Source organism: Arctopsyche grandis, chromosome 6 (assembly GCF_051622035.1).
Source record: "Arctopsyche grandis isolate Sample6627 chromosome 6, ASM5162203v2, whole genome shotgun sequence".
In the NCBI taxonomy this organism is placed as follows: domain Eukaryota; kingdom Metazoa; phylum Arthropoda; class Insecta; order Trichoptera; family Hydropsychidae; genus Arctopsyche; species Arctopsyche grandis.
In genome coordinates this window covers 20610035-20630119 of record NC_135360.1, presented here as the reverse complement: position 1 = coordinate 20630119, position 20085 = coordinate 20610035, and the positions used below count along the sequence as shown (strand labels likewise).

The window sequence follows — 20085 nt, the reverse complement described above, 5'->3', positions numbered from 1 at the left end:
TTTATTTGAATAGTTTTGTTTTTTTTTAATTTATTTGAATAGTTTTATTTTATTTCAATTTATTTGAATAGTTTTATTTTATTTAAATTTATTAGAATATTCATTTGTTCGATGACGTCACGGATTTTACCAACCAAACAAACAGCAAACAAAGTCTCTTTCGAAATTATATATTAGATGTTCTAACATATGTATAATAAATATTATTACATATTTTATTTCATATTTTCTTAATATTATTACATATTTTCTTATTTTTTTTCCCAATATCGAATTCCTTTGAATATTTCAATAAATCAAACACTCAAATTGTTCAATTAAAATGAAATGGGAATTCTTAATTTGTTTTAGTGAACCAACCAGAAGAATGTATTGTGTAACAAAATGATATCATGATAATATTTTTACTATATTTATTATTTTTATTATATACGTATATATACATACATCGACACATAAATACATGCATACATACGTATGTATATATGTATAATAGCTCACTGAAACAAAAATGTAATTTAAATTTTCATAATGGAAAATTCTTTTACATATTACGTATAATATTGAAGTAATAAGCCTCATTGGGGCCTTGAAGTGGAAAACAAACCACGAAAAGTGCCATCATAAGTAAATTTACCAAACACTCGTACAAAAACGGTCTACTCTCGTTCGTACGACTCTCGCGGTAATCCTATTATTCCATCGTACGAATCGTACGAGTAAAATACATTTATTAGCCTAAGATAAGACTCAAATAATAGATATTATTCTTTCTCAGATAATATTCAGTATATAATATTTTAAGTCTCACCGTAGTATATCGTTTTACAAAATGTGTGCGCTATTATTATACATACATACATCAAGTTTGACCTATATTTATATGTATGTACATATAATAAAAATTAAATTAAAACTCATAGGTTGATATCTCAGTAATTTGCAGTCTAGTCTAGGGCTTCCAAGCCGGTTTAAACCGAAACCAAAATGCCGGCTTTTTGACCATTTTTCAAAAAATCGAAAACCGGCTTTTTTGGCTCGATCAACCGGCTTTTTAAGGTTTTTTTTAATTCGTGTATTTTCCCTCAAAACTAAAAATTATGAATTTAAAATTTCCATTAAGATCAAAATAAATGTATATGTATATCTAAACTCTAATATGTAATATGCGTATATTTATTTGAACCACAAAAAATGGTACAGCACTTAGCGGTTTCTTTGAGATTTAGTAATGGACAAAGAACAGGTAATAAACCAATAAAATATTATTTTAAGTAGTTTCAATGACCTACACAAGTTTAGGTATAAAAGTATAGAAAACATTATTATCGCAAAACCTTGGACTTGGACAACAAAAAAAGTAGTCGTAAACTCGAACGCTTTATTGCAAATTGCATGGGAATTTCTGGAATATAATCGATTTTTCTTCGAAGGAATTGGAAGCCCTTTGAATTTTGAGGCCATATACCCTACTTTTTATTATGTCTTTAAAATTTTTGTTACTAATGAATTTGTTTCAGAATTTGCAACGGTTTAACAAGCTTTTGCATTTTAAAGCTTAAACAGATGCGTAAAAATAACTTAATAACTAACGTTAAGCGCACCTCAAAGCGAATCTCAGCAGTGTTCTTTATATCTATTCACGATTCCACAATTATAGTTTTTCTGCAAGGTAACACATTATTTTTTTAATAATATATTCTTGATAGTAGCTTATTTAAAGCATTTCATTATTTGTGCGCATTTAGGATCTGCCATTTTACGGCTGTGATATATAATACAAATTGTATTATTTGTAATATTTGTAATAATAATATATAATAATGATCTTATGAAAGTACATAATGTTTATAACTCAATTTAATTTATAAAAAACTATTTTTTTTGCATAATATGTATGTACACTATGTATTATTATATCTATTCACATTTATTTTTCGATATAAAAATTTTACACTTGAAAAAATCTTAATTTTCTGAAACCGGTGAAAACCGGCCAACCGGCTTTTTATTTGTAAAAAAAACGAAAACCGGCCTTTTCTTTCGGGCGGTTTTTTGGAACCTCTGCACTTGCACACTCTTTGTAATTAAAAATTTTACAGAACTGAAAATCTTAAAAAATGTTTAATAAAAAGCACTAAGAAATATTCCACTATTGCTCAAGTTCAAACAAATCAATTGAGAAATGGAGCAAATTTGTCAGTAAAATATTTCAGCCAGCAGTATTACTCGGTGGTTGCGTTTATGCTTAGCACTGAGAGATTCACGGGTTCGATCCCGTGCTAATCTTTAATACTTTAATACAAATGTGCACTTCGATGACATTTGAACAATTTTCCAGATCAAACCTTGGCCTGAAAATTCGGAAAATCTTTCTTTGACGTCGCATTATTTCTTGACTTCTCCATAGTATAAAACAGTATACATATTATGTAAAACAAATAAAAATTTTAATGTTTCAAAATTGTACATTAAATAATAATATGTACTCAAAATCGAAAGTAAAACTTGATTTTGAATATTAAAAGCCAGCAGTATGGCTCGGTGGTTGCGTCTATGTTTAGCACCGAGAGGTCACCGGGTTCGATCTCATGCTAATCTTTAATACAGCTGGTCAGAATTGGATATTTGTGACTCCAAGTCTTATCACAGTTTGCCAATGTATCTGATTTTCATTGAAACGTTTCCTCAAATCGGCAAAAATGATCCTACCTGCTGTCACAAATATCTGAGTTTGATTTATGTACAATATATAAAAATGTATATACAAGTCTAAATCCATAAATGTCTCAATGGATTAATTAATTGTTAATTTCGTTCTGCAGCCTCTTGAAATACAGTGATTTATGTGATAAAAATGCTACAATATTTGTAATTAATTGTCTAGGAAAGAGCATTGCGGTGTACCTGTCAGGCCCTCCTGGTATATGTAAAAAAATTATAAATTAAATTAAATTTCATTACAAACTTTTATTCGCACAATTCTATTTATTTTTTTTATTAAAACCCAATACATAATATTTTTCCTATTGACCTATAGAAATAGTCAATTAAAAACAAAATTTTTACCTGTCAAATATTTTATTTCAATTAAATATAACATCAATCTACAAAAATACATAAATTAAAAATACACATTTTTATTTACAAGAGAACTGTGGCAAATATTATATCTATAATATTATAATAAATCAATCATAAAAATATCACGGTCCAAAACACGCGCAAGCTAATATTAATTACTTAGAGCAAATCAAAATATATTTGTTAACTTTATGAAGAACATAAACATTCTTATCAAGCTTAGAATGACTACGGTGCAAATGGTAAAATGGCCAAGTTTCAATATCCTGTATCGTTTTTGAGCACTTTCGACAGTTTCCATCGGATCTTTTATCAGATAAACCCTGATTCCACGAACATACGTGTTCAAAAAGTCTTCCCAATTCAAACCAGAAATATCACATTCAAACAAAGCTTCGTCACCTGGCGACATATTCTTAACCATATTTTGAACATTATCTGTTTTGAAATACCATCTCTGCGTGCAAAAATATGATATAACATTTGAAAACTTATTTATTTTCTGATAAGCTTTTACCAATCTAAAAAAAATGATCAAAAATTAATACAACTTCCTGGAAAGAGTTTTAATATTAAAATGATATGTTTACCTCGGTTTTTTCCTCATGCAATAGCTTATACCGTCAACTATATATGCAGGTATAAAATGGAAGAATAGAACGTACAACACATGCATTGTATAGTTTTTATTTAAGCGTAGAGCATAAATCCATATGTTGAGCATCGAAGGTATATTTATACCATAATGTTGTACTATTCTCATGAAATCCTCTGAAATAACAAAATTCATTGTTATATTATAAATCAAACTAAATATTTTCCGTAGTGTTAATTTTAAAACACGCATAAAATTAATTTTTCTATTGATAATACTAGTTCAAATAAGATCTTAAAAGGTAAAAAATTAATTAGTTATGTACGTAGATCACTACATACATACATACATTTTCAATAAATCTGATTTACATGTTTTATTTTTAATTATATAACTTTTGAAATTGAATAGTAATAAATTTTACTTACTCCATAATAATGGCTTTTGGTTAGAACTAACATAATTGTAAATTGGAACATCCTGATCGACAATTTTTGTATCTGTTCCATTTTCATCTAAAACTAGTTTTTCTTTATTGGGTGTTTCGTGTACTTTAGCTATCTGCAACGAAATACAATTATAAAACATAAATCATTACAATAAGATGTACATGTATCTTAAATTAAAATGATAAATTGCATTTATTTAACATAAATATAAAAATAAAATATTTTATTACCTCATAAGTAATAACCAAACACGCATTTATAACATAGTCAACAGGAATTATATCAGCTACTTCATTTTCATCACAATGCAGCGAGTGAAGTAGGCCAATTCCTGCACCTACAACTACCTGAAAATATTTCAAAAATTATTCTATATAGTAATTCAGTTCATTAATTAGTGTAAACAATAAATCAATTTACCCCAGTAGGTCCATAAACATTATCTATCCATCCTCCTATTGGCTCTTTAGCTGTGCCAACAACTGTAAATTCATATTTATTACATGCAATTAGAATTATCATTTAAATAAATAAAACAATTCATTAAATAAAAAGAAATACTTATTGAAGGTCGTATGACAGCTAGGGGTAATCCTTTCGCCATCTCTCTGATAACATTTTCAGCTGCTACTTTTGTATACGCATATGTATTCGGAAATTCTCCTAACAAACTATGCATAAGTAAATATACGTTATAATTTATCGTCATTATTATTTATAGCACTATGGCAAATGCAAATATTTAGCATACATACATTGGCGTTATTTTTTGTAAAGTATCCTCATCTAAAGTATCGACTAGATTGATCAATTTCTCTGGTTTCATGGGAGAATCATAAAATCTATGAAACAACAAAAAAAACATTACTATATTAGAAACAGTGGCGTAGCGTGAATTCCTGGTGCCCCCCCCGCAAAATATTTTAAGGCGCCCCACTCCATATATTCATATTTGGAAAATAACTTTCCAAATTAATAATTTATACCTTGTTACGTATCGGTATATGTACCTATATATCAAAGTGCATCAATAGTTTAATCTGGACGACCAACAAGCAGTGCACAATCTGTTTAAAGTAACTGATGGTGAATTTTCCTTAAAAACTTCCCACCTGTTAATGGTGACAGCGAAAAATTTATAAATTTTATTGGTTTTAATCATATAATTTTGTTTTATTGTTTACACATTTAAAAAATATATACAAGAATAAGAGAATTCTCAGCTAATATGTTGAACTGGCACTGACGTTCAAAAGATGGAAAAAGACGGTAGTCTTCTAGCCATATTGTCATAGATCAATTACACAATGAGGATAAAATATTTTAATGTATGTACATACACATATAGTACAAATAGGTTGAAAAATAAGAGTAGCTTTTAAAAAAATTACGAAACAAATTAAAAAATCCGTGAAAAAGGCGCGCTTCCCCCCCGCATTGCGGGGTCTGCGGGCACGGTAGCTACGCCAACTGATTAGGAATTAAGTTTTTGAAAAAAATCATATTAAAGATTCCTGAAATATTATTTTAATTTATTTGAAAAATAAATAAGACACATCTGTTATCGTTTTTATGATAAACCAGAGTACTTGTTTTTAAGGTAATCTCAAGCTAATTTTATTTTACCAAGATCCAGTGAAGTAGTATTTTTTCAATTTAAAACATTAAGCAAATCGTCCATTCATTATTTTGACGAACTATTATATTAACAATATGCAGAAAGATAGTCGACCAGTACTTACATACAGTATAATGTCATACTACTAGGTAGAATGAAAGAGAAGGATTGATTTTCAAACATGTATGTAAGTTGGTAAGTGCGACAAGGACAAACTAATGATGCACGTTTTGGAATACGTAATCGCACACGCTACAATATAAACAAAGCGTATCATACTTTTCCTCGATGTTTTTGATGATGCAATTGGAGTATGCTGTCGACACGTGAAGGAAAGCAGCCAACTGAGGACACTGCTTGGCTAGAAGAACTACTTCCCTGGTACCACGAACGTTCACATTCACAGCCAATTTCAGAGCTTCATCGAACCTCACCGTAGCTGCTATGTGGAATATGATAGTAGTCTGCAAGTCAAAAATCCAAATATATTAATACATACGTGAGATAATACCTTTGCATACACACTATACAGACTATCTTAATATATGAAAAATATTTAAATACAAATTTTAGTAACCTCTTTGCATATCTGTTCGTAGTCCTCTTTACTTAGACCCAAATTCAAAGATCCAATATCGCCAGACACGAACCAGAATTTTTCCATGAAATTAGGCCTCTCTCTTGTTAACTTTTCGTACAACTGCAGGATAATAAAATGAAAATATTTCCTAATAAACTTAAATATTTGAATACGATTAAATTCTCTTTCTTTCATTAATTTTTTTTTTCTTTTTTTGTAAAAATGTTTTCAATTTGAATATATAATTTATAATATATACAAATAATGTCAAACATAATGACAATTTTCATCAAGATGGATTTAATTCATTTAATATATGTACAACATTTTGAATCTTAAACTACAAAGATTATACCTGAATGTGAAAACTGTGCCATGTTCTACTTTAAATATAATAAATTATACAAAAAATAAAATAAATTTCCAATATAAAATTGTCATTCGTATATTTAATGAGTTTTGATTCCAAACTCGTCATTTTGTTTTTATGTATTTTTTTTTACATTTCCTAACAATTCAAAGGTTACTAACTATTATATTATAAATTACTAATTTGTTTATTTAAACAAAAAAACAAACAAACAGCATTACAACGCACATAGATAGCATTGACACCAAAAAAGTTTCTAAAAATAAAAATAAAATAAATTATATCACACAAAGAAAATCACAATACATTGCTATATTAAAATGAACTTAAATTCTTACAATGAGCGTAATTTTTTATAAACAAATATATTTTTTATATTGGAATTTTATAAACCTACCTATTCATAAAATTGGGCATCTTAGAACTTACGGAGAGACATGTACATACATACATATATACACATATAATACAAGTTTTTCAACATTTTTTTTTCTTTCCATTTTATTTTCTTGTTTTTTAAAGTATTTAAATTCGATATTATCCATTACTAGCATCAAGACGATTAATACATATATTACATCACACGAGTAATAGATATATTATTTTATTGAAAATATGTATACATACATATATCATATTGTAAGATGTATGCACATATTTTTTAGAATTTTGAATGACTTGGAACACATTTGGCGAGTTTTTTTTTTATTATGGGCTCTACACAAAATTAGCGAAAATTCCCAAACATCGGAGCCACATTCGTAAGTCGAACGCAAACTGATTTTTTATAGCGAATTTAACGAACGATAGAAAGTGAGGTCGTTCTGTGAATACATATAGCGTTTGAGCCGACAATCTTACGAAGGTACTGACGATTTTTCAAGTCATCGCGTTATTCAATTCTTCCTTGTATAATTTCTACAATAATAATCATTGATCGTGTCTGCCTGTCAGATTTGTGGCATAATGACACTTCAATGATTTCAAATATATATACATATATGTATAAGAAGCCATATGTACATACATATATGATAATAATAATAACAACTTGCATACAATTACGTCTCGTTTGCAAATTAATTTATTTAATCAATTAATGCACTTAATAATATTCATATTTGTATAAAAATTGTCTTACCGGATCTGAAAACTGCTCTTCAAACCGTTTATCGATTTCTTTGCCTTTTTTGGGTCTGGCTAAAATTATCAACTTCTTAAGACCATAACAAGTTCTGGAAATATATAAAAATTAAAAATTAATAATTACGATAACACAATAGCAGAATAGAATTTATTATTGTTCAGAACTATGAGGATGTGTACAACATATTATACCTATATATTAAAGAAAAAATCCCGGATGTATAGAATAAAAAAAAAACGAGTATTGAATTCATTCGTTTTGAATATGCCTACACTTGACCCCAGTATATGTATGTAGGTACTAAATATATCAAAATACTTTGACGTCAGATTAACTGTCAATATTTTCATGCGTGCTAACTTCAAAGTAGTCATAAAAAAATTGCCTCATTATAAAAGTCTTATTAAGCCACTCATTTTTCACCAGACTTTCGTACGAAAAAAAATCCCAAAGTCATAAGACAACTTCATTTCTACAAAACTATTCCAAGTTTTATAAGAGTGCTATGCAAATTGTAATTTATTCACATACCTTATACAAATCCTTTTAAATTATTTATTTATTTATTAAAAGTTTGGACCATTGTGAAATTACAGGAATTCCTAATGAGCCACAATGATCAAAAATATAACAGAAAAGAAACAAAATATTTAACTATACAGAAATTAAATACATATGTATATGCACATACATACAATTCATAAAAAACAAAAGTTGGAGCAATAGAATTAGTCGCACAACATACACATTATAATATTTAAAAATATAAGAAGAAAAATTAAGAATGTCTAGTATCAACAGTCAGCACCAATATATATATGTACGTACATATTTACATATGTACAAGAACAAACCGTGACCACAAAACATCCCCGTGAGGCCCGAATCGAAGAATATCAAAAATCTAAAAATACATCGTATCCAATAATTTATTAATACATTAAGTTTGGATCATTGTGACATTACAGGAATCTTTAATGTACCACAATGGTCAAAAAAAAAAAAAATATATATATATATATATATGTACACAAATAAAAATAAATTTAATACAATCATAAAAAACAATAAAGCATTAAAATAGTAGCGGATTAATAAAAATTTCAAGTAATAAAATACAAAGAAGGGATTGTCCTGCACCTACAGCCAGTTCCAATAAATAAGAACCAACTGAAAATACAAAATATCGCTGTGAGTCCCAAATTAGTAGATCAAAATTCCACTCATACATCACATGTAATTATGAAAATAATGATGAGTGCAGACTACCAGACAAATAGCTTAGAATAATATCCGATAATTTACGCTCACTAAGGTGGAAAATATTGCATTCAGGCTCAGCAGCAACGATTTCATTGAGAAGTCGAATAGCTCTTGGAATAGGAGCCATTCGAAAAAGAACTGTGCGAGCAGGAGGTACAACCATCAAATGATGATGTCTACTACGCACATAATTATTAGGGACATAAAGCACCAACTGTTCCAGTAACAACGGGCATGACGTAATACCACGTAGTAGCTGGAAAACTAAATTTAATATGGAATTCCAAGCATGAATTTATCTTAATCTTTCTTGTTTTAAACTTGCCGACATACAGCCCAGATTCATACTTAACTACGTACATTTATTTATGGTTGTGGCTATTTACAGGTACTATATCTGCGAATTATTGGCTATTTGCAGGTACTATATTTGTGACAGGCGCAAAACCTTCTGCGCATGCGCGTGAACTTATAATCCGATTATAATTTCTTACATTTAATGTATGCTAGACTTGTTTAATCAATCATTCATTATACATGAGGCAAATAAATTTCGCACGTTATTATAATAGATTTATATAATTAAGCCAGTTCGCGGCCTGTACTTGTATGTAGGTATTATACGTTGTATATGATAATAATTTTCTAAAAATTAATAATATTAACTAATTTGGATTATATTTTTTACTCTACGTCAGTTTAAGAGTTCGAACAAAATTTTAAGAGGTTTAAAACAAAACTTTAACAGTAAACACGCTGACAGTGACAATTCACGCGCATGCGCAGAAGGCTTTGCGCCTGTCGCAGATATCATCATCATCATTTACAGCCATTCGCCATCCACTGCTGGATGAAGGCCTCTCCAACACGCTTCTACTCGTCTCTGTTTTGCGCAACACTCATCCATCTCACCCCGCACATTTTTCTAATTTCGTTCACCCATCTTCCTTGCGGTCTTCCTTTTACCCTTTTGCATTCTCTCGGGTACCATTCAAGCACTTATGTTGTCCACCTTTCGTCCATCCTCCTAGCTACGTGACCCACCCATTGCCATTTCAATCTCTTCACTCTATCCACTATGTCCACTACTCTTGTCATACTTCTCACCCACGTGTTCCGCTTACTGTCTTTCCTCGTTATGCCAAGCATACAGCGTTCCATACTTCTTTGAGTGCATTGGATTTTATGTAGCATCTTGGCGTTCAGTGTCCAAGTTTCACCTCCATACGTCATCACTGGCAAAACGCATTGATCAAAGATCTTTTTCTTCAGGCAGAGCGGCATTTTTGATTTAAAAACAGCGTTCATCTCTCCAAATGCACTCCATCCTAATTTCATACGTCTCTTTATCTCTTCATCTTTACTAGCAGACATGTCAATTATTTGAACTAAATATAAATAATTATTTACTACTTCTACTGGTTTATCATCTAATGGGATAGTACCTGCAAATAGCCACAGCCTTTATTTATATATGTATGTATCTATAATATGAATTACCTGAGAAGTTTCTCGATGAGAATTTTCCCCATAAATCCAGTTGCTCCCGTGATGAGGATAGTTTGACCATCATAAAAATTCTTCACAGGAGAATACACCTGATTTCCGCTGTCCATCATATCACGATAAGATATGTCACCACCTTCCAATGCACCCATTACGACTCGGTTCTGTGAAGCAAAGAAACGCAAATTCAAATATTTGTATAGCGATCGTGATAAATGAAGGCCTTTTATTTGAGATATATCGATATTTTCTCAATTGCATGTCAACAGTCGGAACGCTTCGGCATTTATCAATTAACAACCGTTTCGAATTATTTTTAAGTTTTATGTAAATAAAAACATGGCAACCTGTAATTAACGATGACGACACGAAATTTCACTTGCGAATAGTCTTAAAATTTATGGAATAAATAAATGACACAGAAAAATATTATCAAATTATATGTATATGAAAGCCTAGCCTAAATCTTACAACAACATCATATTCGTTCTCTCGTGAAATATTTACATATTAATAAAAAAAAGTCTCATTTATCAAAAAATTGAAGTAGTCCTTGTATTTAAATTGACATACTAAAATTCAGAAACGACTCTTCATAAAATTTGAGACTCTTCATAAGACTTAGACGTCAAGTAGTGAATATGAATATGCGTAGTCATATCTTTCAAGTGTTAAAAAATAATGACAAGCTCAAAGCGAAGCCTTTATATTCATACAGGTAAACAGACAATGCATATGATAAATAATTAATGGTGAACAATCTATCGAATAAAAACTCAATGAACAACTTTTATAGTGTTCCAAACTCAAAATAATAATAAAAAATCCATTATTAAAATAAACATGTTTGTGAAAAAGAAGTATTTTCAGTCACTTTTCCGGCAGTGGTGCGATGTGTTTAAATTATCTAAAGTGAACTACTTACATAGCTTATTTTATGATTATTTAAATAAATAGTCAACAGTGAAACATCCACAAGCTACAACCTACGTAGTAATTTTATAAATAATAAAAATGCGTGTATGTATTTACAGTACATATGTACGTACGGTGTATTGTTACTGCGTTTTTGTGTAATTTTATGTTATTATATGCATATATACCAGGAAGGCCTAACACGTAAACCCCAATGCGCCTTCCTGGCCAATTACAAACAATGCAGCATTTTTATTATTACATTCGCTAAATTACGAGACACTAAAAATTGGAACTTAACGAGACATCTATGAATTTTAACTTGTACATAAATTTTATTGTACATTAATCATACTCAAATAGTGGTGAAATAGTAGGTAGGAAGGTTTTTAGTCAATTTTAATCGGGAACCGTTTCAACAATGAAATCAGAATAACTGGTAAACTCCGATAGGAAACGATCGACCTGGAGTCACAAATATCCAAGTCCGACCACCAGTACAGATATACTCAAAATAAATTCTTTTCAATCGATGGATCGAAAAAAATGGACAAAAAAGAGACTGGCATGACGCGTCAATTTTTCAATTTTGTATATTAGTATATGTAAGTTGAAAGAAAATATAGTACAAAAGGGGAACTTTTTCGTGCTATAATTAATTTGACAGCTTTAGCCATAAAAACTTGGAAAGCTACCATATAATACATTTTATTATGCATACAGGATCTTATCTATTTTTTATAACTCCAAAATATAAAAAAAGTTGAACAAAATATTTTTTTACGTACAAATTTGTAAGAAACGATGAGCGCATAGCAACAAAATGAGAGTTTTTTTATGTATTCATTCAATTATATTATACGTAGACATACCTATAATTACTCCTCTTCAAAAAAATATTTGGATTCCCATCTTCTTTCCCCGAAAAAAGTCTATCAATGTACCCAATATATAATATTTTAACTTTGGTTACTAATACAGTTGCAATGTACATGCATTTATTTTCTATACATTTAAAACCTACCCAAAAAATTTGTATAAATAAAATAAAATTTGTAAATAATAATAATAACTTTTTATTCCAAATGACAAAAATACCCTTTCGTGTAAAAATTGTACCCTTTCGTGAGATAAAACTACTATATAATTTATCTCTACATTCCAATCTAGATTTGATAATCAGTTCAAGTAGCAGACAATTGAACTACGCAAAAAAGCGAGAGCGGTTGCATAGCGGAGAAAGCTAATCTTACATATACAAAAATCGGCCGCATTGCGCAACAACGCGAATATCATCGGCCTGGGTATTGGAATCCACAAGATCAGGCCTTGACCATAGTCGATGACCTAGTTGTGATTAAAAAAACTACAAACCAGATTCACGATTGTCCATCTTTAATACCTGCAAGCGCAAAAACAGACACCGCACGCTTTGCAGGTTGATCACCTCGAAATATTCAACATACATACAACGAAAGCGAAACGAACGACCAGAAGAGGACATTCAGGACAGGTATGATGTTAATATAATTTATTTTTCAGGTGAATAGCATTATTTACATTTAAAAATTAAGCTAATTAAAAGCTTGCAATAATCCTAATCAGCCGCTGTGGTCACGGGTTCAAATTATGAGGTTAATAAATACATAGTCAATTTGAGTCATATTTCAACAAATAACGTGACATGGCATATTTAAACAAAAAATCATTTTTTTTTATATGTATCATAATTTGGACGGCGTAGTACATGTATAAATTGACCTTCAATAATAACGTCAGGGAAATTCAAACACGTATTGCCTAAAACTGTTTTTAATTACCGCGCTGTTCAGAACCTTCGCCATAGTTCAATGGACGTCTATTCGATGATCGACTGAGTAAAAAATTCGATATTTTATTTTATTTTTAACATATTAACCACAGTGAGATTACATTACTCTAAAGCGTCACTGCGGCCAGTCACACAATCATAATATCATAATCATAATAATTTTAATCATAGTAATAACCACTTGTTATATTTTAATGGAAAAATCATTGACATTTATAATACATAAAATCAACCAAGGGCGTTGCTGCACAACCACTCAACCAGTTCAGCACAGCTTATATTAAACAGGTCAATTTAACCAGCAACCCGGTTGAGCAGATATATCTTTCTAGATATTGGAGACGTTGCCAACATATTCGTGCGAGCCACAGGAGGAGAATACAAAACACGATTCCTCAGGTCCCTGAACTTGCTAGGCAGAGAAATGTTATAATAATAGAAGTGGCTTGCATTATATTGTTGTCAAGTGACGATTGTCCACAAACAAGCCTAAATATGTTTAGCATCAGTCGTATTTGATGCTTGGTGGTCGACGTATGTCCGATAAAAACTTATCTGGGCATGGGCAATGGGTAAGTGCATCGTTAAAAATTGCACGATGCATTCAAAAACACACAATAAACAACATGGGATACATTTTTATAAGTGAATTGATCATTTAAGTAACATATTATTCAATTAACATCGTATGTGAAAGTTTTCATGACAGCTAGCATTCAGCAATAACATACGCATACGCGTACAATATTGTGTAGTTATAGAAACGGTACGCGTGTTATTGAAACAAGAAATGTATTCGAAAGGGTGCTTCTATTATTATAACATTTATCTGTTACTAGGTTTATAAAACTTAAATTCATTAAGAGAGCTGGACACCAGCGCCTTGTCCATACAAACGTATTAGACTTCTCCCTTCCTCAATTATGGCACTAGAGAAATTATTTTTGAATATGCTATAGATATCCACCATTGGGTTGCATCTATCGTTTTATTTTTTTGATTAGTTATTTTTTATAGGAGCTAGGAGCCGCCAAACATCAATAAAATCGCCTCTTTTTTACACCCACGAAAAGAGTCCAGCGTGCTTATTTAACGGTCGATTTTTAAAAAAATACGCACATAGTTGCACAGAAAATACCTTTTTCATACCGATGATGAATTTTTTTTTAAATTGGTCCAGTTTCGGAGGAGAAAATAGGAGAATACGAAACCTCGATTTTGTCAATTTAAAATACGTTTTATCTGGTCGAAGCGCAACTGTCGCATTCACTCAATATATACATACATTCACTCAATATAAATATATATCGAAGAAAGGAGCGGCAACAAAATTAAGGTTTCGGGCGTACAGCCCTCTTAAGAGCCTGAGAATTGTATACTAACCCATTTAATAGCATTAATTAATGATAAAATAACCTGAAATGATAAGTAACCTGTGAAATAGCGGATTCTATGTGACAGTTTTTGAGACGGTGTACATATGTACATATATAAAAATTGGCATTCGTAAAATTCATCTTTATTACCGAAACCATTGTTCTTACCATATTTTATTTTTCCCATTTCGGAAGGAAATTGGAAACCACTGAAGAAAAAGTTTTATCATTGATTAGACTATACAAGGGCGCAAATGAAATCGAAAAAAATGCAAGGTGAAATGTTAACGAAATTTATATTATATTTAAAGTTCGTAAAATAAATTTCTTGATTTTGAAAGTCATATGCATATTAATGATGAATATTTAAAAAGAAAACAATTGAAGATTTAAATACTACGGGGATTCAAATCGTATTTATTTTTATAATTATATAAATTTCATTGTTATCAAGAATTACCTCTTTAATTTGTTAGTTTTTTGTAATTAATTAATATCATCACTCTTTTAAAGTGAAAGGAAATGTAGTCTGTTATTAAAGTTAAGTCCAGAACGCGTTTTAATAGGTTAATTAATGCATACAAATAGAACTAGTTTAACAATAATATAGCGACACACTATATACCTATACGTATGTGTATACATATGCATGTATGATTGATCACCATAATTTGTATAGAACGCTCAAACAATATTATTAATACAGTTTTTAAGCTGTTATACACTCAAATCGCTTCCTTGTTGACAATAATAAAAATATATAGAATAGCGTACAATAAATAAAATTAAAGAAGGTTATTCGTCTAATTTATAGCAACACCTGGTATATTCTTTTGCAATATGCAAAAATCTATACATCTTAAGGTGCGGAAGAATCCAATCGAGTTTTCTTTGTACCCACAATTTCGCATATAGAGTCGTATTAAGTCTATGCAAATTTCAAGTTTTGATGCGGGTCAAATTGCTAAGACTATCGCAGTTTAATAAAACTGGATATCGTTTCTTGTGAGATGAATGAAAAAAAACTATATTATACACGAGTTTTTTGCCCGTTGATATTGAAAATTTCAAAATACATATAAAGTTTGAAATTATAGTTGATTATGAAATAAAAATGTTTATAAAATAGAGTTACTTATTAAATGTAAAGAAATCCAACGCTTTTTCTAATGGTTTTATCTTCATCCATTCACTAAAAAATCATCTCATGATAAAACCTTCTAATGTTTAAGTATTCTACTAAACTTCGTTTCATTGAATTTTATTTTAATTTTTTTAAATAATCAAATTTTTTTATTTATACCAAGGAAAAATTTTTAAATCAAAATTTGAGTACATTTGAATGTATGTTAATTGATCAAGATGAGATCTATCAATATGTACATACATACATACATATAATAACTGACGCTAATGGTATTTTCATCAGTACTTCTACAGTTTTCCATATTGAACTATTAAATTTAGATATATGTACATACATTAGACAAGTTATAATATACCTGCATATGAATGTATGTATGTACTATTGAATGTGTTCATAAGAAAAGCCATTCATTTTGATGTCAATGTTCGACATAACTTATATTTTCTTCGTAGCATTCACTTCGAGTGGTTTTCACCAGGTGGAAAACGACTATGGTTCATTATATGGCCATCATAGTGAACCAGGACGTGTTGAGATAAACGTGAAAGTTGATCTGATTCGTACTACGCCATTTCATATAAACGTTTCACAATAACCGCATTCAAATGTGCAAAGAGTTTCCTTCAAAGTTACGATATAACATTTTCACATTTTTTTGCGTTCATACATATATTATACAAGGAATTGGGCAATAATTATTCGCGATCGTGAAATTTTCAATGAAGTACGTTCACCTTAGCTTGCTCTTGACATTTCTGCATTTATTTGGGGAAATACATATATTCGTAGATCTAAAGCGTTTTCCTAGTCATTTCATTATAACATTGAATCCACCGTCATTCATACGCCTACCCAATATTATACATCATGATAAATGTATTTTAATGAAAATTTTTAACAGCAATAATAAAATAATTACAAAAATCATGTGATTTCCTGTACAATGCTGTTGAAATTGTTCACTAACGAACTCAAAAGTCAATTTATCAAAGACATCCGGGTAAATTTAGCGGCCTCCTTTCAAAAGATACACTAATTATAAGCTAATGATAAAAAAAAATCTGCGAGATGTATAAAGCCTGTCAATCGCACAATTACATACATATGTACATACATGAACAAAAAAGACTTAATCCCAACTAAAGTCTTCTAAACAATAAAACGTAATATATATACATACATATGTATGCACATTTATACAGCACATGCATAATTATGTCTTCATTTTATTCTTCACTCATTAAATAAGATGAACAAAAAATTGCATCATAATAATAAAACAATATGTGCAAAATATATCGAAACGTACATACATATATGTATATATGTAATATGTATATGTATGTATGTATTAGGACAATGTTAAAAATTACCAATAATGTATCCGTAAGCCGACATTTTAACAATAAATTAACGAATTAGAATTATCAGTAAATTTGAACTGTTTAATACGTAAATATTTTGTAAACCACTGTCAAATAAAAATTCGAATACATAACGTTTACAAAATATGAATTTAATAATCATATAAAATAAGAATGCTACGCGACCTTCTTTTTTTATAAACCATAACAATGCGAAGGTCAGTATGTATATGTTTCTTATAATCATATATGATTACATTTATATTATATATATATATATATATATATATATATATATATATATATATATATATATATATATATATATATATATATATATATATATATATATATATATATATATATATATATATATATATATATATATATATATCATCATCATCATCATCATTTACAGCCATTCGCCATCCACTGCTGGATGAAGGCCTCTCCAACACGCTTCCACTCGTCTCTGTTTTGCGCAACACTCATCCATCTCATTCCCCACATTTTCCTAATTTCGTTCACCCATCTTCCTTGCGGTCTTCCTTTTACTCTTTTGCCTTCTCTCGGGTACCATTCAAGCACTTCTTTTGTCCACCTTTCGTCCATCCTCCTAGCTACGTGACCCGCCCATTGCCATTTCAATCTCTTCACTCTATCCACTATGTCCACTACCCTTGTCATATTTCTCACCCACGTGTTCCGCTTCCTGTCTTTCCTCGTTATGCCAAGCATACAGCGTTCCATACTTCTTTGAGTGCATTGGATTTTATTTTGCATCTTGGCGTTCAGTGTCCAAGTTTCACATCCATACGTCATCACTGGCAAAACGCATTGATCAAAGATCCTTTTCTTCAGGCAGAGTGGCATTTTTGATTTAAAAACAGCATTCATCCGTCCAAATGCACTCCACCCTAATTTCATACGTCTCTTTATCTCTTCATTTTTACTACCAGACATGTCAATTATTTGACCTAAATATAAATAATTATTTACTACTTCTACTGGTATATCATCTAAGGGGATGCTATCAGGCATGCAATAACTATTGAACATTAGTTTAGTCTTATCTACGTTAATTTTTAATCCTACTTTTCTACTTTCCCTGTCCAGCTGTGTTAGTCTGATAAGTAGGTCAGCTGAATCACGAGCTACTAAAACTATATCGTCTGCGAACCGAAGGTGACTCAAAAAGCGACCATTGATGCTTACTCCGGCTGTATCCCAATCCAATTTCCTGAAAACTCCCTCAAGCACCGCATTGAATAACTTGGGCGAGATTGTATCTCCTTGTCTTACTCCTTTTCCTATGCTAAATCTATCTGTACCTGAAAAAATTTTAACCGAAGCTGTGGCATTCTTATATATTGCAGCTAACAGTCCCACATAGGTTTCCGGCACTCCCTGTGTTTTTAGAGCGTTAAGTACTGCATTATGACTAACTGTATCGAAGGCTTTCTCATAATCGACGAAACCTAGGCACAATGGCCGTTGATATTCGTTGGCGCGCTCGATTAGTTCGCCAACTACTTGGAGGTGGTCCATTGTGCTGAAATTTGCCCTAAACCCTGCCTGCTCTACAGGTTGGTTCTCGTCGAGGATATTCTTCAGCCTTTCTGTAATAACCTTCGTGAAGAGCTTGTAGACCGCTGAAAGTAGACTAATGGGTCGGTAGTTCTTGATATCGCTTTTGTCGCCTTTTTTGTGTATTAAAATGATAGTTGCGTTATTCCATCCTTCTGGTATAGCTTGGTTCTGGATGCATTTGCTGAAAAGCCTAGCTAAGATTAATATCTAATATTAGGGGGGGGCCGCCACATTTTAGTAAGTCAATGGGAATATTATCTTCCCCTGGGGATTTACCGTTCTTTGCAGTTTTTAGCGCGGCCTCTACTTCGCTAGGCAATACTGCAGGAACCCTTTGGCCGTGTGTCGATTCCAGAGCGGGGAATTGGCCGTTGTCGTTCTCGTATAGTTTTGCATAGAACGTGTAAACTCTGTCTATGATTTCTTCTCTATTCCTAATTATTACTCCGCTCTCTGATCTGATTGCGATCATTTGGTTTTTGCCTAAGAAAAGATCCTGTTTGCACTTTTTCAGGCTACGGTTATTCTTAATGGTATTTTCTATTAGCTTGCTGTTAAAATCCCTGACATCCCTGACTATTCTCTTTTTAATTTCCTTATTTACTAGATTGTATTCTTGCTTATTATTATCCCTATCTAAATTCCTTTTATGCTTAATTAGGTTTTTTGTTTCCGCTGAAATTTTGCTTAATTTAATCTGTTTCCTGAATCCACCTAATTTCTTACCTGTTGAGGTTAGAACCGAACTAATTACAGTGTTCAATTCCTCGATGTCTGCTTCTGGGTTTAATTTCCCGTATCGATTTCCAAGTTCGAGTTCGAATTCCTTTTTCCTAGACCTTAGTTGAGCGAAATCTGGAGAGTTACTGCATCCTTTTATTAATTTCCTACGTTCGCAATTTATATTAATGGCCATCTTGGCACGGACTAATCTGTGATCGCTACCTATATCTACTTTACTTAAAACACTAACGTCTTTAACGGAGTGCAGGGCATTTGTTAGGATGAAATCGATCTCGTTTCTGTCTCCTTTAGGACTCTCCCAAGTCCACTTATTGTTGGTGTTTTTCCTGAAAAATGAATTAGTGATAAAGAGCCTGTTGTGTTCTGCGAATTCTATGAGGCGATCGCCTCTGTCGTTTCTTTGGCCGGTACCAAAATTGCCTACTGCTCTTTCAGTATTTGCCTTTTGTCCTATTTTTGCGTTAAAGTCGCCCATGATTATTTTAAAGTGGTGACGGCTATTATCG

The 20085-nt window shown here is 30.9% G+C and overlaps 1 protein-coding gene across 3 annotated transcripts in view; it reads right to left on the bottom strand.

The window, feature by feature from the left end:
- Positions 1-3067: 3067 nt before the first annotated feature.
- LOC143912710 (fatty acyl-CoA reductase wat-like) overlaps positions 3068-20085 on the bottom strand; it is a 30846-nt gene continuing 13828 nt past the window's right edge. For 2 of the 3 annotated variants that reach the window (XM_077432013.1, XM_077432012.1), the window contains exons 2-12: positions 10607-10776; positions 7838-7931; positions 6324-6446; positions 6026-6210; positions 4884-4970; positions 4690-4799; positions 4549-4610; positions 4359-4475; positions 4108-4240; positions 3675-3855; positions 3068-3605 (exon numbers count right to left, since the gene is read on the bottom strand). In XM_077432013.1, the coding sequence (XP_077288139.1) occupies positions 3254-3605; positions 3675-3855; positions 4108-4240; positions 4359-4475; positions 4549-4610; positions 4690-4799; positions 4884-4970; positions 6026-6210; positions 6324-6446; positions 7838-7931; positions 10607-10764 (1602 nt within the window). In that variant the 5' untranslated portion in view covers positions 10765-10776 and the 3' untranslated portion in view covers positions 3068-3253. Of the gene's footprint in view, positions 3606-3674; positions 3856-4107; positions 4241-4358; positions 4476-4548; positions 4611-4689; positions 4800-4883; positions 4971-6025; positions 6211-6323; positions 6447-7837; positions 7932-10606; positions 10777-20085 lie in introns of those variants that run through there. The other variant, XM_077432014.1, reaches the window with a different exon arrangement.